This window comes from Hemicordylus capensis, chromosome 2 (genome assembly GCF_027244095.1).
Source record: "Hemicordylus capensis ecotype Gifberg chromosome 2, rHemCap1.1.pri, whole genome shotgun sequence".
Lineage (NCBI taxonomy): Eukaryota > Metazoa > Chordata > Lepidosauria > Squamata > Cordylidae > Hemicordylus > Hemicordylus capensis.
Window position 1 is genome coordinate 236,721,826 of NC_069658.1, and position 23,118 is coordinate 236,744,943.

Genomic DNA, 23,118 nt, shown 5'->3' on the forward strand with positions numbered 1-23,118 from the left:
AATCAGCACAGCTGGTCCAATATTCCCACTCATTGTATAATTGATTGATGGTTGGGGAGAGTATTTAACTCTAAGTTTAAGCATCCTTCATTAAGGAGCATAGCATGTCTGAGCAGGCATGGTGATGAGAGGCTGCTTTTAGTGACAAGGCTTTTCCAGATTTAAGGTTGATGTGTTTGTATTCATTACATGTTTTCACCATGTATTTTGTGTGATTGAGGCTTCATTATTATGATCATTGATGCACAGATTACCATACTTCTGATGAAGATACTTACAAAACAGACCACAACCTAGGAAGTCTGTCAAGATTCCAGTTCTACTTTCAAGAGTTCTGTGCCTAGCCTTTCAGGTGAAGGTTTTTGTTCAGAGTGCAGCACTTTGCATTTTTGAGGACTGTCTTTCGGCACAGCAGCATCATATATATAATCGTTTATGACCAGCATTCCAGTGACTGTTGCCAGTTCAACATTCTTTATTGTGTGGGGCTTGTTTAGCCCATATCACTGTATTCATTTATTGTCATAATATGGGTGCCTGTGGGGATTTGTTATTGTAGTTTCAACAGCGCCAGAGCCAATATATGTATATCTGTGTGTGTATATTTATATTGATATTTATAATTATAATTATACATATCCAAGCAGAAATTCAAGTGCATTTAAAAAGTGGCTGTAGTATAAACCAGCAGAACAGGAAGCATAGCTTAAGAAAAACATGACTGAAAATTAGTTGTCCAAAGCCAGCTTGACAGGGAGGGACAGTTTATTTGAATTGGCAATGAGTTTATGGAATTGTTTCCTTTCCCACCCTTCATCCAGGCTGAAGTCCTTTCAAGGGTATCATCACTGGGCATTAGTCAGAATAAAGAAATAAAATAAATAAAAGATCAGCAGGTTTCAACACTACCTGGCTTGTTGTCCTATAGTCCATTATCTGCCAATGTTGTGTAAGAAGATGGGAACATCACCTGGTGGCCTTGGCATATTTGACATATTATCTCCTTTAGCAAACACCTGAATGTGTCCCACAAAATAGAAAAAAGGGCAATTTTGGGGTGGATGCATTGTTTGTTGTTGTAGGTGATTGATGGCCCCTCATTTTGGCTTAGCTGCAGTTAGTTGCTGCCCTTATTATTCAATGTTCCTTTCTGTCTTCAGTCAGAGATGCCTCCTTAGAAATGGCAGCTGGTGAGGTATGAAGATAGTGGGGCCCATTTGGGCTGTTTGTGCACACAGAGCACATACGCCACTGCAGCACATGTACATTTATTTGTAGGGGCACACACTTTTAGATAGCTACTGTGTGCCAAAGAGAAGCCCTTAAATTAAAGATTCAATGGGGGGTGGGGGGTGGTACAGTGTCTGCATTAAGGTAGTAGGTAGCCAGCCAACAAATATTACTTAACTCCATTGTCCCAACTAACATACGTTACAGTACTTTTCTCATGGCTGATGAAAGAATATCGATGTACTTTCAGTACTCAGAAACATGATATAAATACTATTATTCACCATAAAACATAATATTTTACCAGCTGCTTCTATAAGAACATAAGAAGAGCCTTGCTGGATCAGGCCCAAGGCCTATCTAGTCCAGCATCCAGTTTCACACAGTGAAACCAATCCCTGGGAGACCTCACTTCCAATGGAGTCCTCCATTGTGAAAATGGTCCATTTGTTCCTGTCCTCTGTTTTCAGTCCTTCTTCAACCAGTTACTGATCCACACATGAACCTGTCCCCTTATTCCATAACTGCTAAGTTTACTTAAGAGCCTATGGTGGGGAACTTTGTCAAAAGATTTTTGGAAGTCCAAATATACTATGTCAACCGGATCACCTTTATCCACATGCCTGTTGACACTCTCAAAGAACTCCAAAAGGTTAGTGAAGCAAGATTTCCCCTTGCAGAAGCCATGCTGGTTCTCCTTCCGCAAGGCCTTTTCTTCTATATTTTTTAACAATGTTGTCCTTAAGTATGCTTTCCATCAGTTTACCCTCCTCTCTTAAAGAACCATCCTGGTCATACAGATCAGTTTTACTTGGATTTTTTACTGTCAAATTTTAAACTTGTTATACTTCTATAAATGTGGCCAAGTTCTGTTTTGTTGCATCCAAACTTTGTAGAGTTTGTATTAGCAATTTGAATATTTTGTAAATTATAATTGTATTATTTTCAATGTTAAGCTGGTCTAAGGATAAATAATAAATTTACTTACTCAATTTACCCAGCACCGAAGTTAAGCTTCTCTGACTCTTCTTGTTAGCCACACTGGCGTCCTCCTGAACTTGATGGTACCTTCCCTCCTTCTTGGTATACATTCCAACTGTGCTTCTAGTACTATGGTTTTAAATAAGCTCCATGCTTTCGGAGTGATTTGACCCTCTTGACCTTCCCTTTCAACTCCCCTTTTACCAGTCCCCTCATTTTAGAGAAGTTTCCTATTCTGAAGTCCAATGTATCTTTCCACAGCTCAATGTCAAGCTGAAAGATCAAGGCAAGTGTGGGTTTATGGAGCCTAATTCATAAAACCAATATAGTATACAGGACCGTACAAGGCCTTTGACCTTAAGTGGTGCAGCGGGGAAATGCTTGACTAACAAGCAGAAGGTTGCCGGTTCAAATCCCTGCTGGTACTATATGGTAAAGTGTGCGGTCAAGTCAATTTCGACTCCTGGCACCCACAGAGCCCTCTGGTTTTCTTTGGTAGACTACAGGAGGGGGTTACCATTGCTGCCTCCTGAGCAGTATGAGATGATGCCTTTCAGCATCTTCCTCTATCGCTGCTGCCCGATATAGGTGTTTATAGTCTGGGAAACATACCAGCGGGGATTCAAACGAGCAACCTCTTGCTCCCTAGGCAAGTTACTTCCCCGCTGTGCCATTAGGTGGTCCATCTTGCTCAGTTTTATCTGCACAGACTGGTAGTGGCTTTTCCAAGGTTGCAGTCAGGAATCTCTCTCAGACCTGTCTTGCAGATGCCAGGAAAGGAATCTGGGACCTTCTGCATGCAAGCATTCAGGTGCTCTTCCCAGAGTGGTCACTTAATATTTTACAGTGCTCACACATGTCTCCCATTAAATTCATAGGTCTCCCATTCAAATGCAAACCAGGGTGGACCCTGCTTAGCAAAGGGGACAATTCATTCTTGCTACCATAATGATCAGCAGATTAACAGATTCAGTGCACAGTGTTCACTTCCATTCCTTAAGAGAGTTCACTCACATACAGTTTTTAAATTTATTTTTGGGGCGGGGTAACTCCCACACTAAGAGCTTAAATGTGTAATGCCCTTTCCCTCTCAGAAACCCAAATGTATGAAATAGCAGATGAGAAAAGTAGAGTTTTAGGTACCTTTCCCCCTCAAAAGAAGAGGTTGTGACTGTTTTGAGGGAGTATTCTTCAAGCTGAGAAATTTCCACTCTTTTTGTTCAAGCTTTCCTTCTCCTCCTCCTCCCTACTGAGCTCTACCTACCTGGTTGTCTATTAACTGCCTTCTGAGATCATGGATATTCAGCTCTATTGAGTTACATTGGGGCAGTTTGAGTTTCCGCCCCTCCCTTAGGTTTTTTCCTTCAGTTTTTTTGTGAATCCAACCTGTCTATGGGTTACCCCAAGTCTGCAGGTGCCTCCCTCTCAGCCACAGGTGTTCCAGTTATGAATCCGTAGGGATCATAATATTCCTAACTCTCTTGGAAACGCATACAATGTTGAACATTTTAATTTATGTTGTAATGTTTATGCTGTGAATAGTGAAGGTTTGTCAATGATGAGCATAAAGTCTCATGAAGCTGATTGTAGTACACAAAAGTGTCTGCTTCAATACCTTTGTCTAGTTAAGGTGTCAAAGACTTTGGAGAAACAGAAAAAAGATTTGAGGCCATTTCTCCAGGGTGCTTTCCAGATTACATACTACAACCGGTGTAAAATGCTTCAGCTTGGCAGGACCGTATTGAAAACGATCTCCAGAATCTCAAACTCTTGCAACGGGGAAATACAGCTTCTTTTTTGCGACACACATGCAACGTTGTAGCACTATAATGCAAAGATAGAATCTGAAAGAAGGCATCGGAAGTGTGAACATCACCTTGCTGTCAGTGCAGGGACTGTGGTGTCACAACACAGGAAGTATGGAAGCATAGTTAGCAGATCCATAGTGACACTGTTGCAGGGGCTAATCTGGAAAGTGCCCAGATGAGACAAATAAATTGAGACCATCGTTCTAGATTTTCACAATCTCCTCATAGGAACATAGGAAGCTGCCATATACTGAGTCAGACCATTGGTCTATCTAGCTCAGTCTTGTCTTCACAGACTGGCAGCAGCTTCTCCAAGGTTGTAGGCAGGAATCTCTCTCAGTCCTACCTTGGAGAAGCCAGGGAGGGAACTTGAAACCTTCTGCTCTTCCCAGAGCGGCTTCATCCCCTGAGGGGAATATCTTGCAGTGCTCACACATCAAGTCTCCCATTCAGATGCAACCAGGGCAGACCCTGCTTGGCTATGGGGACAAGTCATGCTTGCTACCACAAGACCAGCTCTTCTCTCCTCTTCTGTTTAAATTGAGCCAGGGTTTCAAGATCAACTCAGATCCATACTCACAAAAATCTAATTAGGATGGTTTTTCTTAGGATTAAATACTCTTTCTAATTTTTTGCCTCCTTCTCCACCCGAAGGTTAATGCTCATCCATACAGACTTTACGTTATTAGACACAGATGTGATCTTTATTTGATGGTGGCTTTGGGGAGGTTGTGAAAATCTAGAACCATTCTAGAGGAATGGTTTAGATTCTACTAGTTCCGACTTTTACCCAGGCTTGTCAGTACAGATTGCAAAGCAAGGGAAAGTGTAGTGGGTAAATAATTGTACTCTTTGTTGACAGATCTTTGAATCAAAAAGCTAACCTTTCACATCTGCTTGGCCTTCTATTCAGGCCATTTCCAGAGAATAAGTGAAGGCAGAACTATCTTCCAGGGCTGTGCTTAGAGAGGCCTGGCAGGGAACAGGGCCTGGGGGAAATCAGCCGATGTTAATTTTCATGGGGATTAAAAGAGCAGGGCCTGGGGGCAGTCGCCCTGCTCGCCCTACCCTAAGGACACCCCGCTCGCCCTACCCTAAGGACACCCCCGCTATCTTTCAAAGATAATTGCCCAAGTGTGGATTTGGCAGGACATGCTGTCTTTCCTGGGTGCTTTCCAGACTGTGTGGGAGGAAGTGGGATAAAATCTGACAGCTAGCCCAAACGTTTTGAAGCCCGTTAGAGGTAGCTGCTTCAGATTTTACACCACTTCCTCCCTCGCTGAGGCTTTGAGGGGAAGCGAGGGTCTCGAGGAAGAGAGCTGGTCTTGTGGTAGCAAGCATGACTTGTCCCCTTAGCTAAGCAGGATCTGCCCTGGTTGCATATAAAAGGGAGACTAGAAGTTTGTAAGCACTGTAAGATATTCCCCTCAGGGAATGGAGCCGCTCTGGGAAGAGAAGAAGTTCCCAAGTTCCCTCCCTGGCATCTCCAAGATAGGGCTGAGAGAGGTTCCTGACTGCAACCTTGGAGAAGCTGCTGCCAGTCTGTGTAGACAATTCTGAGCTAGATAGACCAAAGGTCTGACTCAGTATATGGCAGCTTCCTGTGTTCCTATGAGAGAAAGGAGGAGAGTAAGCAACCCCCCATCCCTGAATCTTCCATACAAAGGGCACTTCCATGAGGGAGAAGAGGAGGAGGGGGCAGGTGACTGACAGCTGTCCCTCGTGCAAAAAATAAAAATTGGCAATTGACACACACACCTCTAAAAGCAAGCCACACTTCTACAGCTGCAATCCTATGCACTCTGACCTAGGAGGAAGCCCATTGGACTAAATCATTTACTTCTGAGTAATCCCAGCAAGCCTGCACACTGTTCTCAAAACTAGAAAACCAGCTGCTATTTCACGATGCACATACAACATATTAAGCCTGCTGTCTCCGTATGCAAGACAGTGTCAAAATTTTAAATTTAAATTTCTTGTTTTTGTTTTTAACTAATGTTTTAATGTTGTTTTTATCTTGTTGCAAACCGCCCAGAGACGTAGGTTTTGGGTGGTATAAAAATATGTGAAATAATAATAAATAATAATAAAACCCAGACCATACGAACGGATAGCAGGCCTATACGTTGTGAAGCAATTTCAAGGTGCCGTCTGGAAAGTTCCCTGGAAGCACTTAGATTGGTGTTAAGCTGGTTTCTGGAGAAAGAGGGGCTTGCACTTTCTCTCTTCCCCTCCACTTTGAGGGTGCAGTGGTTACCCAGAGCTTTCCCAGACAGCAGGCTTTACTGTGGGATTAAGAGGGGTGAAGTACTGCGAGTTACAAATATTTTGAATTTTCCTTAAAAACCCACGAAAAAAGTGGATTTTTTTTACCTCGCACATAAACTAGGCTAAGCTCCAATGTGCAAAGAAAAACCCGAATCATGTATGGAGTGCTCCCCGATAACTCGCAGGGAGTTTGATGTAAAGCTGGATGATATGTGAATGCACACTGGCACTTCTGTGGTTAAGCAAAGTAAAACCGCCATCTGGGAATGCTCCAGCATGTTTTATTTGCAGCTGCTTTAGAGAAATCAGTGAAACTCAAAATTAGATCCTTCCCCCCACCCCGACGTTAGCTTTCGGAAATATATCTTAATACAAGTTGGCTGGCATGCTGAGCAGCATTCCGAGGGCGTTTTGCACCTCCTGTGCTGCTACGGGAGTCCAAGACAACGCTGGCTCTGTTGAGCAAGCCCCAGACACGCTTGCACAATCGTGCTTCTGCAGTGCTGTGGACATTGGACATGATGGCCTGGAATCCAAGGGGAAGAGTTGTGGTATGCAAGGACAAGGCGGTGGAGGGGGATCAGGAATATTATCAGGAATAGGAACAGTTTAGCCATGAAATAGTATGTACAGAGAGAGGCAAGTGCAGTCTGCCTTCGGCGCTCTTGCTGCTGGCTGTTGGTTCGCCCTGCCTCTGCTCCAGGGCTGGAATACAAGTAACGAAAGCTCCAGTCAAAAGCTGGCCTGGATCATGGAATGGATTAAACAAAAACACCACAGATGGGGTGTGGTGCAGGCGCAGGCCGTGAAGGCGCCTCCAGGGGGACGGCGGGCAGCTTCTTTAAGTGGAAACGGAGCCGGTGCTCCGTGCTGCCCAGCAGCCCCCGCAGCGGGGAATCGCCTCCACCACTTACCTGGCCGCTGGCGGGGGCTCACCTCCGCGGGAGCCAGGTGAGTGGCGGAGGAGATTCCTCGCCGCGGGGGCTGCTGAGCGGCACGGAGCACCAACTCCGTTTACCTTAAAGAAGCTGCCTGCCGCCCCCCCCAGGCGCGTTCACGGCCCGCGCCTGGTGTGGTGACAAGGCCTCGGCGAAGGTCCAGCCTCACCACTCTTGCTGCTGCGTGGGGCCTCATTTGGCCTCACCCTAGACTCCACCTTCCAGCGTTTCTTTCACCCTCAAAGCTGACCTCTCCCCAGAGGACTGACCCTGTTCTCCCTCTGAGTGGTCTGCCTCGTCCTCATCAGCCTCTGAGTGCTTAATAGGGAGGAGCAGGCTGGACACCTTGCTTGACCACCCTCTTCCGCCGACCTGCAACTTTTATTTGCCCACCCTCCGTGTCCTCTCCATTTCCTTCCCTTCCCTGGCTGTGTCGCCTGACCTTAGCCCTTCCGTTCCTCCTCCTGGCCTCGCAGTCTCCCTCCTGCCCTCCCCACTTCCCTGCTATCTAGTCTGTTCCATCCCGAGCCTCCAGCCAACTGATGTCATCAGGTCACACGGGGAAACTCCGCAGGGTCTCCGGCCGCTGGCCGCCCGAAGCAGCTGGACGCTGGATCTCCACCAGGGGTGTAGCTAGGGGAGAAGGGGCCCTGTGTTCACCCCCTCTCTGGCGGCCCTTGACACTGAGGGAGAGAATAAAGAAAAGAAGGAGGGGTGGACCCTCAGGAGCTGGGCCCCCCGTTTCTTTGAACCCTTTCAAGATAGCGACACCCCTGAGCTCCACCCACACAGTGGGCCTGCGTCTCCTCCTCATCTGCTCCTAGACTGCCAGGGAGTTTGGCCACCACCTCTGGGACCCCTCTGGCCAGCAACCCTAACCCTAAAAAGTGTCAGAGTAAGCCCATTGGACATCATAGGGACACGCCTGTGTAACACTATTTCTGTAGATTGCAGAAGCTGCACAGCTTGCATCCATGCAACCTGGGATTGCTTTGCACAGTATATACCACTTTTCCACAATGTTTTTTTTTTTTTAAAATCAAAGTAGTTTACATAGACAAAATAGAAGAAGGGGCAGAAGAGAGGAGAGCTGGTCTTGTGGTAGCAAGCATGACTTGCCCCCTTAGCTAAGCAGGGTCTGCCCTGGTTGCACATGAATGGGAGACTAGATGTGTGAGCACTGTAAGATATTCCCCTCAGCGGATGGAGCCGCTCTGGGAAGAGCATCTAGGTTTCAAATTCCCTCCCTGGCTTCTCCAAGATAGGGCTGAGAGAGATTCCTGCCTGTAACCTTAGAGAAGCCGCTGCCAGTCTGTGAAGACAATACTGAGCGAGATAGACCAATGGTCTGACTCAGTATATGGCAGCTTCCTATGTCCCTATGTTCTATGTTCCAAATTAGGAGTCTCTGTCTGCGGGCCTCCAGCTGCAGCTCCATCATCTCCGGCCACAATGCTCAGTAGTTAGGGATATAGGAGGAGAGCTGGTCTTGTGGTAGCAAGCATGAATTGTCTCAGGCAGATAGGGCTTCTCACCGCAATATTTATTGGCTTTGGGTCATGATGCTGCCAAAGAAACTATCAAACAGCGTGTGGCAGATATGGAGAAGCAATTGGATCGAAGTCTGGTTACCACCAGTGGTATTTTAGGTGGTTTTTCAAACTACCCCCAGCCAGCTGCATACCTTACCCACCTGACCACCTTAAATCAGAGGAGAGCTTTTTCGCTGGCGCGGTTTAATGCCTTGCCTTCTGCCGGTTTTTGGATGGCAGATTGAAGGGGATTCCGCTAAGGAAACGGTTGTGTCCATGTGGCTCGGGTGACAATGAGTCTGTCTCATATGTTCTCTTAAACTGTGCCTATTACAGGGGCATTCGTACCATTTGGATCGAACCATTTTTTAAAAATAGGCCTGGTCAATCAGAAGAGTATTACATCTCCCTATCATCATGCAGCTGTCACAGCGGGGACAGCAAGATTCTGTGCAGCAGCCTGTAAACTGAGACGGGAACAACTTAGTTGTAACTGAGATTTTTGTATAAACTGATATGGTGTTTTCAAGTTTTACTGTTTTGATTTTGTTTTTATGCTGTTTTATATTTTGAGTGTGTATGTTGACTTGGCATTGACCGTAATGAACTATTACAGGGTTTCTTAACCTTGGGCCCCCAGATGGTTTTGGACTACAACTCCCATCATCCTCAGCCACAAAGGCCATGTCTGGGGATGATGGGAGTTGTAGTTCAACAACATCTGGGGGCCCAAGGTGAATTATTATGTACTAGCATGAATTGTCTCCTTTGCTCAGCAGGGTCCATCCTGGTTTGCATTTGAATGGGAGCACCGTAAGGTACTCCCCTTAGGAGATGGGGCCATAACTCAGTGGAAGGGCAGAAGATTGCAAGTTCCCTCCCTGGCATCTCCCAGACAGAGCTGAGAGTGAGACACTCCTGCCTGCAACCTTGGAGAAGCCGCTGCCAGTCTTGTGCAGACAATTCTGAGCTAGATGGACCAAGGGTCTGACTCAGTATGAAGCAGCTTTCTATGTTGTTCCTGTGTCCCAATGCATGTTGGCTTACAACTCAAGTCATCCCTGGGCGGTGCAGTCTGAAACCCATTTCAAATAAAGATCGAACATAAGGTTGGGATGGAGGGGAATCGCCCTCACTCCAGTTTCCCCCAAGAGCTCAGTGCACTGGAAGAAACAGCTGGAGGCATTCCTGCTGGCTTTCAAGGGACTCTCTGACACTCTGCCAATCGCAGTCTGGCGTAAGTGCTGGAATCAGCTGTTGCAACTTAGGTTGGTTCAAATGCAGGTCAGCGCCTTGCCTAGACGGTGCCAACACACACACTCTTTTCTTCCCGTCCTCGCGGTTTGCCAGGGGACCAGCTGTGTGGGCTTGTGACTCACAGCAGTTCCAGCTTCTCCTCTTGGTCAATACCGCCTCCAGCCTTTCCCCCTCTGGCTCATCTGTTTACACAGAACCAGTATAAAGAGGCTGGAAGCCTGGCCAGAGAAGAGCAGCAAGAGGCAGGACCGACCCGTCTACCTGACTCTCCTGCTCGCTCGTTCGCTGCCCTCTTAGCACCATGGGGAAGGCGCAGTTACTTGGGGGACCCGCCATCTTTCTCCTGCTGCTCTGCCTCCTCCCAGGAGAGGCCTCGCCACCCACCACCACAGAACCGTAAGCGGCTTGCTTGGAAGGGGCGGGGGGTGGCAGCTTTCCTTTCTCTTCTTGCTCCCTCCCCGTGTGGTTTGGTTCTGCCCGTTTGCTTTGGAATGTGGCACTTAGAGGGTGGCTTAGAATGTGGCTCTCTCCACACAGCTTTGCAGAAGGTGAATTTGCACCACACTTCTTTTACTTATGGAACCCACTGCCACAAGATGTTGTGATGGCCACTGGAGGAGATGGTGGTATCTGCTCTTTCCCTGGAGGCTGGAGAGCCATGTGTCAGGGATAGGAACATAGGAAGTTGCCACAGACTGAGTCAGACCATTGGTCTATCTAGCTCAGTCTTGTCTTCACAGACTGGCAGCGGCTTCTCCAAGGTTGCAGGCAGGAATCTCTCTCAGCCCTATCTTGGAGATGCCAGGGAGGGAACTTGAAACCTGCTCTTCCCATGTTTCTTCTGAGGGAAATATCTTATAGTGCTCACACATAAAGTCTCCCATTCATATGCAACCAGGGCACACCCTGCTTAGCTAAGGGAACAAGTCATGCTTGCTACCACAAGACCAGCTCTCCTCTGCTCTCAGACAAGCTTTTGAACCACAGTGTCCTGCACAGAGCAGAAGGGTTTGTTTATTTATTTATATATTACATTTTATATCCCGTTCTTCCTCAAGGAGCCCAGAGTGGTGTACTACATACTTAAGTTTCTCCTCACAACAACCCTGTGAAGTAGGCTGAGAGAGAAGTGACTGGCCCAGAGTCACCCAGCTAGTTTCATGGCTGAATGGGGATTTGAACTCGGGTCTCCCTGGTCCTAGTCTAGCACTCTAACCACTACAGCACGCTGGCTCTCCTGATTAGACTAGAAGACCTCCAAGGTCCCTTTCAGTTCTCAAATGCTCTGATTTTAGAACTTCAGTTCCACTGTGCATGGGGTGGAGAAGATGGATAGAGATTCTCTCCCTCCTTCCCCTTTTCTCATAATACTAGAATTCAGCTTCATCCAATGAAACCAATTGGCAGTAGATGCAGGACAGAGAGAAGAAAGCAGTTCTTCACACAATGCATACATATCCTTTGGAACTTGCTGCCACAAGATGTGGTGCTAGCCACTGGCTTCAATGGCTTTGAAAGGGTTTTAGATGGCTCCATGTAGGAGGAGAGGTCTGTTAATGGCTATTAGCCATAGTAGCTGAACTGAGCCTCCAGGTTCAGGAGCAGTATACCTCTGAATATCAGCTACTGAAGAGGAGGGGGGTCCAGTGAGGGCTTTTAATCGTAATGGCTAAGCTGAACCTTCAGGTTCAGGGGCAGAATACCAGTTAATGAGGAGGAGAGGTCTATTGATGGCTATTCATCATGGTGGCTAATCTGAACCTCCAGGTTTAGGGGCAGTATACCTCTGAGAAATCAGAATCTGATCTAGCAGTTCTTTTCTTATTTAAATTGCAATTTCAAATAGGTTTACGTGGAGCATTTCCACATAGGGCTGTGCATTTACACACTGGCCAAACTTATCCCAAAGTCCGGTTTGAGATCCTTGGAAGCACTCCACACACAAATCGGGCTTTGTCTTCCAAATTCTAGCTTGTCTTGAAGTATTTCCGGGTTTTAAAAATGCTGGTTTTAAGGGAGAGCAAGTAGGGGGAGGCACTGATGTAGAATCATTAACATGATAAGAGGGAAACACTCTTTAGGAATGCAGATACAGCTCTTTGGAAATGCAAATCGAGCTGGCTTGCCTAGCTACAGGAAGCAAACTCTTTAAGTTCTAGTTACAAAAGGAAAACCGCAGTGTTTGCTCAAGTTGACATTTTTGGACAATATTAATCGGCTTGTTTAAGGTTGTCACTGGTTAAAACACCAGGAATGTGTTGGGAAAAGGGGAAGAAATCTGTTAGGGTATACAAATGCTCCCAGTCTAGGACACCAGGTTCAGAAGGCAACATTGCCTCCTACCCAAGGGTCACGCTCTCTCCCTCCCCATTGGCTAGAAGGAAAACATGGAGGCATGCAATGTGAACCTGCACCAAAAGGAAACCCGAGAGTGGGGATGTTTGTGTGTGGCTGTTTCCCTCATGCCGCGAGAGTAATCGGAAGTGGCTTCGCTCGACATTTGCCCCGAGAGCTGGAAGCTCTGTGTGGGAAAGCGCCTGGCTGGGAGTGGCTCCCAAATTCATTGAATCTAGCCTGCAGTTTTTTCTTGAAAAACAAACAAACTTAAATCTTACAACCACAAAGGGAAGCTTGTCTTTTAAAGGGACTTCGTCAGGCGCGTAACAATGATAGGGCAAGGGGAGACAGTTGTCTGGGGGCCCCACTGCCTGGAGGGGCCCCCCAGAGGCACCTCACGTGACTCCCCATTGCCCCCTGCCCAGCCCCAAGGCCCCTCAGCCCCTTGCCCTGTTCGCTGTCTCTCCTGCTTGTCCTCCTGGCCGGCAATGGAGGCAGCAGGCAAGCTGCAAAGAGCTCCTTTTCTCCCGCCTCTCAGCTGATCGGCGGGTGGGCGGGGCTTCCCGGAGGCCTCCGTGTAGGCCTCTGTGAAGCCTGAACTCCAGTAGGGCCCAAGCAAGCCAGGAAGGGGGAGGCAGCCAGAGTGGCCACCACTGTTCTCTGCAGCAGAAGACCCCTTGCTGCCAGGTAGAGTGTGAACTCCTTTTTGTGCTTACCTTCTCCCCCACCCCCACCCCAGATATATAGGCATCTGCTTACCATAGGGCTTTGATATGGGGGGGAGGGACTGAGAAGTCTCTGAATATTTATTTTTAAACAGCTTGGAAAATTTGCTGGCTTAAAAAAAACTATCTAAAAAGTCCTATAAGTGGCTTGTTTCATGGCAGAAAATTACAAAAACTTCTGGAAGAAACAGTATTATATTTATTTTATTCATTCATTTATAAATGCACTTATGTTCAAGTTGTTTTGCAACCCAGAAGGTCTGAGTGAGAACTGTGAAGCATGTCTTCTGCTTTTATTTTATTTTATTTTTCTTGTGTGTGAACTGCTCCCCAATCACTTGCAGGGACTTCAGGGTCAATCTGGCCAACATGTGAATGCAGCACCTCCATTCCAGAGGAGATGTGTCTTAAAGGGCTTTAAAAGCCTGGTGTGAAAAACCTCCTGCAATCAAACTTGACTGAATTTGTTCAGAATTCTGAGAAAACAAACATAGGCTCACCCTGCATGGTTGAAAGTCTCCTTTGCTAATCTGCAGCGAGGGGCCCATTTTAATCATTCATCTTTCTGTTGTGTTCTAGGCATTAAAAGTAAAACAAATGTATAGTACTCAATGTATATCACTATATATTGTGACGTGTGCGTGTGTGTATTCAGTGAAATGTATTTCCAGGCAGCATACTTATTTTGGAATATCAGACTTAAATCCTTGGGGGCCTGGGGTGTGCGGAGGCCCTGGACTTTGAGTGGGGGGCCCCCATTTTAAAATCTTGTCTCTGGGCCCACTCCAACCTTGCTACGCCCCTGGACTTCGTTGAAAGAGATTAGCTCTTGTGCCACCTGCTAATTCTTTTGATTTATTGTTTATTTTGTTTTAAATTTTATATTACTTTTGGTATGGTTTTTTTGTGGCTGGGAGCTACCCTTCGCAGTATTGTCCTGGAAGGATGGGCTATAAACATTGAGGCTATTCCCACAGCCCCTGGAAAGCGGGCTAAGCGAGTGCTCCGTTAACCCCATCTGTTTGCTCGTGTGTCATCACGGTGCACGCCGACAAACGAGTAGACCCCCCCGACCCGGAGGCTGCAAACAGCGTCCCGGGCTCGGGGGTCTCTCTAGGATGCCCCACACTCGTGCGAGGCATCCTGGAACTTCCGGGGGCCACACGGCCCCCGATCCCCGCAGCCCCCACCGGCTCTGTGACGGAGCCGGCAGCCATGTGGGCAGCCGATCCAGCAGCCCAGCTATGAGTGGCTGCTCGGCTGCGGGGAGAGCGTTCTCTCTGCAGAACCCCGTCAGGTGCTTAACGCATGTTGTGTGTGAAGCGCCACGTCTGTCTGTCTGTCTGTCTCTTGGATCTTTCTGTTCTATTATTTGTGAGGTCAAATTCTGCTTCATGCAAATATCCTGTATTTAAGCGTTTAGTCTAAACTTGATAACGAACAGGGAAATTGGTTCCAGAGGGGCAAATCTATGGTTACCAAACAAACAGTGGCCCAGGTTTTTGTTCTAGGGATATTACAGATATAATATAATATGGATATAATAGATGCATGAGTGGCCTCGTCGCTGGTGTTTTAAGAAGACGGTTATAACACACCTTTTTAATTAGGCCTTTGGCTAGTTGTTTTTCTACAGGACTTGTTTTCGCTGATTGTGCAACGATCCGGGTGCTTTGCAATGGCATGTGCATGCAGTGGTGTGCATGCAGCTGCGCAAGAGTGCTCATGCACAAGATGCAAGAACTGTGCAAATGCAGTTGCATGATGCGGAGCCATGGTTTCCAAGGACCATCTGTCACACAACTGCTTTTGCGCAGTTCTTGCCTTTGGTGCATGAGCACTTCTGCACAGCTGCATCCACATCCTGTTACAGGGCAGGTGGAACGCTGCGCAGTATGTCAGCCACTGTTGTTAGCTGTTTATTCAGTTGTTGGGTTTCGTGGTGAACTATCTAGAGATTGTTGATTTGGGTGGTATAAACTAGCAATAAACAAGTACACAGATGGGTTCATTCATGATCATACCAGATCACAGGGTTTAACATCACTGTACAAGAAAATGTGTATCTGTCCCTTGTTTAAAGGGGCAACTGTCCCCAGTTACCCCTGCTAACTGGGCAAAGAGGCACCTTTTTAATGTGGTGATTCTCTTTATTTAGCAGGGGGAGAGTAACTGGCCCTATCGATCCCCAGCACAGTACTTCCAGTGACTGTTGCTGGTATATATCTCACATTTCTTTTAGACTGTGAGCCCTTTGGGGAGAGGGATCCATCTTATTTATTTATTAATTCTCTATGTAAACCGCTTTGGAAACTTTTTTTGAAAAGCGGTATATAAATAGTTGTAGTTGTTGTTATTGTCCTGTGTATGGAAGCTCACCTTTCAACCAAATGATTGAACCTTCATTTATTTATTTAAAAATTCTTGTATACCGATTCTTCCAAAGACTCTAGGTGGTGAACAGAAACAATAACAATAGCAATAATTTAAAAATATATATATTAAAGGGCAAAAACCTGGCAAAAAAGGTAGGTCTTAAGTAGGGCCTTAAAAGCCACTAAGAAGGGGACTGAATGAATCTGGGTGGCGGAGGGTGGGGGGAGGGTGTTTCAAAGAAGAGGGGCAGCCACAGAGAAGGCCCTCCTATGGGCCCAGGAACCACGCACTACACTAGGGCCTGGGGCACTGAGGAGGGCCAGCTTTAAGCAGAGAAAGAGTTCTTCTTCATTGTTGCAGCAGCAGTAGTTGTGCTGAACTGGCCAAAGTGTGCTCACCACTAGGGCAAGGGGAAGATGTATCCTTTTTGCTTTCGTTTAGGTAGGAGGTAGGCCATGCTTTTTCCAGAGAGTGAAGGGAAGCAGGGTTCAGGGAGGAGGCATCGTTGCTTCCCACCTTCTATACACACCCCTTTCATTTGTCCCTTGGTCAGTTCTCCTCAAACAGGTTCTGCAGTTTTTACATGTACCTCAAGAACCTATCAAATAATGTGGATGGGTGTCGAGAAATGTCTCCTTTCAAACTGCCATTGTGTCACGGGGTGGGGTGGGACCCTATTATCTATCTCCAACAACTATGTCTTTCCATATGGCAACAATGCACAGGATACTGAAAGCTTTTACACAAGTTTCAACAGCAATCTTACTCCCTGTATACATGCTGCTGCTGGCATCCATGCTACTGCCTAGCATGATTTTACCCTCTGTACATGCACCAAGCAGAGACCTTGTGTGCTTTTTGCAGCACCACCTGCTGACCAGCTCTTGCTTTCTGAGAAGAACTTGCCCCTTTTCATTAGTACTTCTGCAGTGACTGGGGGGAAAGGGTGGGTTCATCTTAGAATGCCAGAGCTGGCCAGCAGGTGGCGCTGTGAACACTGCATGAGGTCCCTGCTTAAAGATAAGACAAGACGAGACAAGACAAGACAGAAGATAAAATTGTGCTAGGAAGTTGTAGGGCAGCCTGCATCAGCGTGTGTAAAGAGTGTAAGACTGTGCTTTTGTGCTTACACAAAAGTTTTGAATATTTTTCATTTTATTGCTGAATAGAAAGACATACTGAGACTTTTCCTTAATTTTTTTCCTTTTCACCAAATGTAAAGTGATTGCCATGCTGATGAAGAAAATGCATTTTTTTAAAAAAAGCAACCCAAAATGACTCTAGGATACATATCTTGTATGTGATATGCTGTTTAATATCTACATGAAACCGCTGGGAGAGGTCATCCGGGGACTTGGACTGAGTTGTCAGCAATATGCAGATGACACTCAGCTCTATCTCTCCTTGTCACCTGATCCTAGGGAGGCGGTGGATGTCCTGAATCGAGGGCTGGAGGCCATGATGGATTGGATATGGGCTAATAAACTGAAATTGAATCCGGACAAGATGGAAGTAGTGTTGGTCAGTAGGAGAGCCAACTGGGATGAGGAGATTTTACCAGTTCTGGATGGGGTTGCACTCCCCTTGAAGGAGCAAGTACGCAGCTTGGGGCTACTACTGGACCCGGCTCTGCTTTTGGAAGCTCAGGTGGAGGCGGTGGCCAGGGGTACCTTTGCATGGCTTCAGCTAGTGCACCAGCTGCATCCCTTTCTTGAGAAGGCAGATCTGGCCACAGTTACCCTTGCCTTAGTCATGTCATGGCTGGATTACTGTAACACGCTCAACGTGGGGCTGCCCTTGAAGAATATCCGGAAACTGCAGCTAGTGCAAAATGCAGCAGCTAGGGTTTTATCTGGAGCTGCCTGGTGGGAGCACATCACACCCATTTTGAAAGAGCTGCACTGGCTACCAGTTTGTTTCCAGGTCTAATTCAAGGGGCTGGTTTTGACCTTTAAAGCACTTAACGGTTTGGGCCCGGGATACCTAAGGGACCGCCTGCTCCCAAGGGTTACTGCCCGCTTGATGAGGTCATCTGAGGGGGCTCTGCTCCGGGTGCCGATAATGAGGGAGGCTCGGTTGTCGTGCACGCGGGACAGGGCCTTCTCTGTTGCTGCCCCCAGACTCTGGAATGCTCTCCCAGTGGCTATTCGCTCCTCGGTCTCCATCACAGCTTTTAGAAAGAGTGTAAAGTCTTGGCTTTTTGCCCAGGCATTTATTTGATTCTCTGCTGCTGCTCTTTATACTCTGTACTGCTTTTATGCTTTTGTTTTAAATTTTTAATCAGATTTGTTTAATATTTCTCACTTAATATTTTAATTGTGTCTTTTTAACCATTTTGTGTTTAAATTTTTGCTGAAAACTGCCTTGAGATTGTTTAATGAAAGGCGGTATACAAATTTAACAATAAATAAATACATCAATATCTTAGATACTAAGTAGAGATATATAGGTTGTAGTTCCCTATAATGCAAAGGTTCTCAAACATGGGTCCCCAGATGCTGTTGGACAACATCTCCCATTATCCCTAGCCGCAATGGTGTGTGTTTGGCCATTGTGGCTGGGGATGATGGGAGTTGTAGTCTAACAACATCTGAAGGACCACGTTTGTTAACCCCTGCTACCACATTCAAAGTTCTTTCTAATCCTCTGACTGGGTCCCTTCCCTCTTTCCAGACAATACTTGGTGTTGGTGCCCTTCTTGATCCACACGGAGACTCCGGAGAAGGTCTGTGTGCAGCTGAGCCACCTGAATGAGTCGGTCACGCTGAGTGTCACCCTCGAATACGGAGCAGAGAACAAGAGCCTGATCAGAAACATCGTATCGGACAGGGATGTCTTCAGCTGCATCCCATTCGAGGTCAGTCTCTCAGACGTGGTTCGGTTTGGAATCCTGACCAAGCTTGCTTGGCCTTTTGCCAGAGAACACCAGCACTGCCACGTGCAGCCGCTGAAGTGACTCCAATGAGTCAGCAAAGGAATACCTTTTAGGATTAATCTTAAGAGTTGGAAGGGTCCCTGCTCCAGGTCTCCTAGCCCAACCCTTGCTCAGTGCAAGGAACTGCTACAGCATCCCTGACAGATGCCTGTCCAGTTCCTGTTTGGAAACCTCCAGCCAAGGAGAGCCCCTCACTGCGCAAGGCAGACTGTTCCACTGTCGAACACTTTTACAGTGAAGACATCCTTCCTAATGTCTAGCTCAAACCCACTTCCTTGCCATTCCAAGCCATTGGTAGAGAGAAGAGCTGGTCTTGTGGTAGCAAGCATGACTTGTCCCCTTAGCTAAGCAGGGTCTGCCCTGGTTGCATATGAATGGGAGACTAGAAGTGTGAGCACTGTAAGATATTCCCCTTAGGGATGGAGCCACTCTGGGAAGAACATCTAGGTTCCAAGTTCCCTCCCTGGCAGCATCTCCAAGATAGGGCTGAGAGAGATTCCTGCCTGCAACCTTGGAGAAGCTGCTGCCAGTCTGTGTAGACAATACTGAGCTAGATAGACCAATGGTCTGACTCAGTATATGGCAGCTTCCTATGTTCCTATGTACCAGTCCTGCCCTCAGGAGCAACAGAGAACAGGTGTGATCCTTCTTCTATGGGAGCTGTTCAGACAACCATCTTTAGTCTTCTCTTCTGCAAGCTACACATACCCAGCTCCTTGAACTGTCCTTCATAGGACTTGGTGTGCAGGCTCTTCACCATTTTGGTTGCCCTCCTCTGTATCCATTCCAGTTCATCAACATCAACATCCCTCTTCAAATGCGGGGTCCAGATCTGGGTCCAGATCCGTTCTTGTTAAGTGTACACAGTTCTGATTCCAACAATGGGACATTGGCAATCCTCCTCTGTGGGAGGAGAGTTGGTGTGGCATCAGAAATGTATACAATGAATAAGGACAGTTGTTTTTATGTTAAGAAGCATTTTTATCTAGAAAGCATTAATTGTCCATTCAGCTCATCAGGGGCTGCCTTGGTTTGCATTTGGATGGGTGACTACATATAAGCTGTGTAAGATGTTCCCCTTAGGGGATGGCGCCATAGTTCAGATGCAGATTACGTTGATTACAGTCCAAGATGAGAACACAAACAGAAGCAGAAACAGAAAGGGGGGGGGGTTGGGGGTTGGGATGCAAAATTACAGAAAAACCAATACAACTTATAGCTTACATTACATCCATTTACAATATTACAGATACACTACATCAATTCTCAGAAATCAATTCTGCCCCAGGGAATCAAATTACAAATTTAACCAGATCTGACTCCTAATGGAGCAGGCCCTGGAGCAAAATTTTGCAATGTTAGGAGTAATGTCCGTGTTGGAGTCTGAAAGAAGAAGAGAGGTATACAATGTATCTGACCTGCCTGTAATTTCCCCGGGGAGAAATCTTTACTACTAGCATAACCCATGCAGAGAATCTGCGTGCTAGTACTTGATTGCTCCCCTCACCCCCTGCCACAGCCCCCCTCACCTCACAGATCTCTCCACCCTCACCTGAGCTGCACTTCTGCTCCTCCTCCTCCATCCTGTTGCTTTCACCCCCCCCCACCCCTCTTGATCACTCCTCCATTCCTTTACTCCATCCCCATCAACTCTCTTGGTCGCAGCTGCAGCATTGCTGGCACCTATTGGCCAAGCTGCCGCCCCCTATCCCCAGAGACCTCCCCACCCGAGCCCCACTCCTCACAGGAGCAGCAAGAGCAGTGGTTGACTGGGCCCTTCCTCGCTGCCGCCACCGCCATGGCCACTCATTCCCCTCAGGCCGCTGACAGGCCTGTGCCCGTCCCTTGCCTGCCTGCTTCCTTCCGCCATTGCCTCAGAAGCCAAACAACAGCAGTGGTTGACTGGGCCCTGCCCTGTCCCTCCCTGAGTTAACAGATCTTGTTCATCTTGTTTCCTCATCTAATTCACAAATGGTAACCCGCTTCTCCTGAAGGAGCTCTTTCCTCCCTCACTACCCCTCTCTTTGCAGACCCTTGCCCACTGTCCTTTTAGAGAGAGAGAGAGAGAGAGAGAGAGAGAGAGAGAGAGAGAGAGAGATTCCTCTCCTCTACAATCAAGAACATTTTCCGACCAGTAACAGTTGCATTCCAACTGACCTTAACCATCACAGGTTTCCTGTCTTCATATGGAATCCCCACTGCCCAATCACCACAGTGCCACAGGCTCCTCCTCCCTCTCTGCATATGGAATCTCCATTGCCCAATCACCATGGTGCTTCTGCTCTCACAGGCTCCTCCTCCCTATCTGCATATGGAATCTCCATTGCCCAATCACCATGGTGCTTCTGCTCGTGAACTCTCGCGAGAGCTGCCACACATGGGATTAGCCATGGGTACGCCTTAGAGGATATTATTATTATTATTATTATTAAATTTATATCCCACTCTTCCTCCAAGGAGCCCAGAGCACTGTACTACATACTTGAGTTTCTCTTTCACAACAACCCTGTGAAGTAGGCTAGGCTGAGAGAAAAGTGACTGGCCCAGAGTCACCCAGCTAGTATCATGGCTGAATGGGGATTTGAACTCGGGTCTCCCTGGTCCTAGTCTAGCACTCTAACCACTACACCACGCTGGCTCTCCTGATTAGACTAGAAGACCTCCAAAGTCCATATCCCAGCTGCATTCTTTTATGGTCTCTTTTGCCTTAGAATAACCCAGAAACAGCTGGACTGGGGGAGAGAGTCCGCAGCTCTGGAGTTTCTCCTCTAAAGTTCTCATCCAGCCTGCATGGAAGCTGTTGACCAGGGTTAAAAGGGGCCAGACCCATAGGGCAAAACATTAGTTTAAGTCAGAAATTGCTCTTATTTAACCAGGCTTGCGCCTCTAATGAGACTGACCTTTAATCCATATGGAGAGCAGCACTGGGGATACCAGGTGTGTGCATGGAGCTGATTTAGGCTGTTCAATTCGAGTTTGAGCCGAACTCAAACTGGACTGCTGGAGGATGAGCTGGTTCAAGTTGAACCGACTCCTAGTTTGTTCCACGTGTTGAACCAGTTCAGAACTGGTTCGGAGGTTCAAGGGGGCATGGATGTAAAGGAGAATCTGGTGAGGATCCCCCTTTACAAAGAAAAGGGAGGAAACCTGCTTACCTTAAAAACAAACAAACAAAACCTAATAGGAGTGGTGAGAGGGCATACAACAACTGAGCAACGACCCGACCCTGAAACACCCTAAAGGCAGAAGGAATAAACATTCCTCCATTTGAAAAATGGAATCTAAGAATTGCTGCTACACTGCTTTGGACAGTTGATGTGAAATGGGCAGTCTGGGCCCTCCAGGAGCCAGAGATCTGGAAGACAACTCCCAGATATTTATACAACCTCACCTGTTCTATGTCGTGGCCCATAGTTCACTCCCAGCTACCCACCCTGACATCTCCAGTTTCAAACCCTGGCATCTCCAGGGACTTTTACGCATAACAGGCTTCACTTCGGGTTTACTAGGAGGCTTTACTGTGAACACGAAGTTGTTCCCCCAAACCGACACAAATTTTTTAACCCCGGATATAAATTGGGATACACGCTGTGAAAACCCCGAATTGTGTGTGAACTGCTCCCCGATAACTCGCAGGGAGGAGAGGCGAGTTAAAGGGCTTTAAAAGCCCCATGTGAAAAATGTCCAGGTAGGACTGGCAGAAAATGACTGAGGGTGAGATGATAAGGGGGAGAGTGATTTTGGAAACTTTTTTTTCTGAGAAAGGAGAAGGCTTGAATGGGAAAGACTGGCAGGTCAGTGAGTGCAGTTTAGTCCATAGCCACTTCTATGGGAATATCAGGCTATTGATCCATGTCCCTCAGTATTCTCTGACAGGCAGCAACAACTCCTGAAGGTTTCAGGCAAGAGCCTCTCTCAGCGCTATTTTTATTTATTTATTATTTATTTTTATTATTATTAAAAAAACCTTTTATACCGCCCTTCCAAAAGGATTACATTAAAACACCATTAAAATCAGTTAATAATTAAAACAAAAATTATAAAGCATAAACAATGATTAATCATTAAAAACATCATAAAACAACAATTAAATAATCAGAACCATTTAAAAACAAGTATTAAAAAGCTGAGAAAGCCTGGTTGAAGAGATGTGTTTTCTGAAAATTGCCAGAGATGGGGAGGATCGTATCTCAGCAGGGAGCGCATTCCACAATCTCGGGGCAGCAGCCAAGAAGGCCCGTCTCTGTGTAGCCACCAAACGAGTAGTTTTTGGGAACTGGAGACGGACCTCCTCAAGTGACCTCAGCGGCTGGTGGGGCTCATAGCGAAGAAGACGCTCTCTTAACTACCCAGGGCCTAAGCCGTTTAGGGCTTTATAAGTTATGACTAGCACTTTGTATTTTGCCCGGAAACCTATTGGCAGCCAGTGTAACTCCATCAACAAAGGAGTCATGTGGTCTCTCCGAGATGACCCAGAGACCAACCTGGCTGCCGCATTCTGAACCAACTGAAGTTTCCGGACTACGTACAAAGGCAGCCCCACGTAGAGCGCATTACAGAAGTCCAGTCTGGAGGTTACCAACAAATGTACCACTGTTTTGAGGTCATTGATCTTGAGAAACGGGCGCAGCTGGCGTATCAGCCGGAGCTGATAGAAAGCACCTCTGGCCACCGCCTCAACCTGAGAAACCAAGGAGAGACATTGATCCAGAAGTACTCCCAGACTGCGAA

At 47.0% G+C, this 23,118-nt stretch overlaps 1 protein-coding gene across 2 annotated transcripts in view; it reads left to right on the top strand.

Moving 5' to 3' along the window:
- The first annotated feature begins 10,249 nt into the window (after nucleotides 1–10,249).
- LOC128342448 (alpha-2-macroglobulin-like) overlaps nucleotides 10,250–23,118 on the top strand; it is a 100,343-nt gene continuing 87,474 nt past the window's right edge. For both annotated transcript variants that reach the window (XM_053289736.1, XM_053289737.1), the window contains exons 1-2: nucleotides 10,250–10,410; nucleotides 18,126–18,309. In XM_053289736.1, the coding sequence (XP_053145711.1) occupies nucleotides 10,316–10,410; nucleotides 18,126–18,309 (279 nt within the window). In that variant the 5' untranslated portion in view covers nucleotides 10,250–10,315. The remainder of the gene's footprint in view (nucleotides 10,411–18,125; nucleotides 18,310–23,118) is intronic.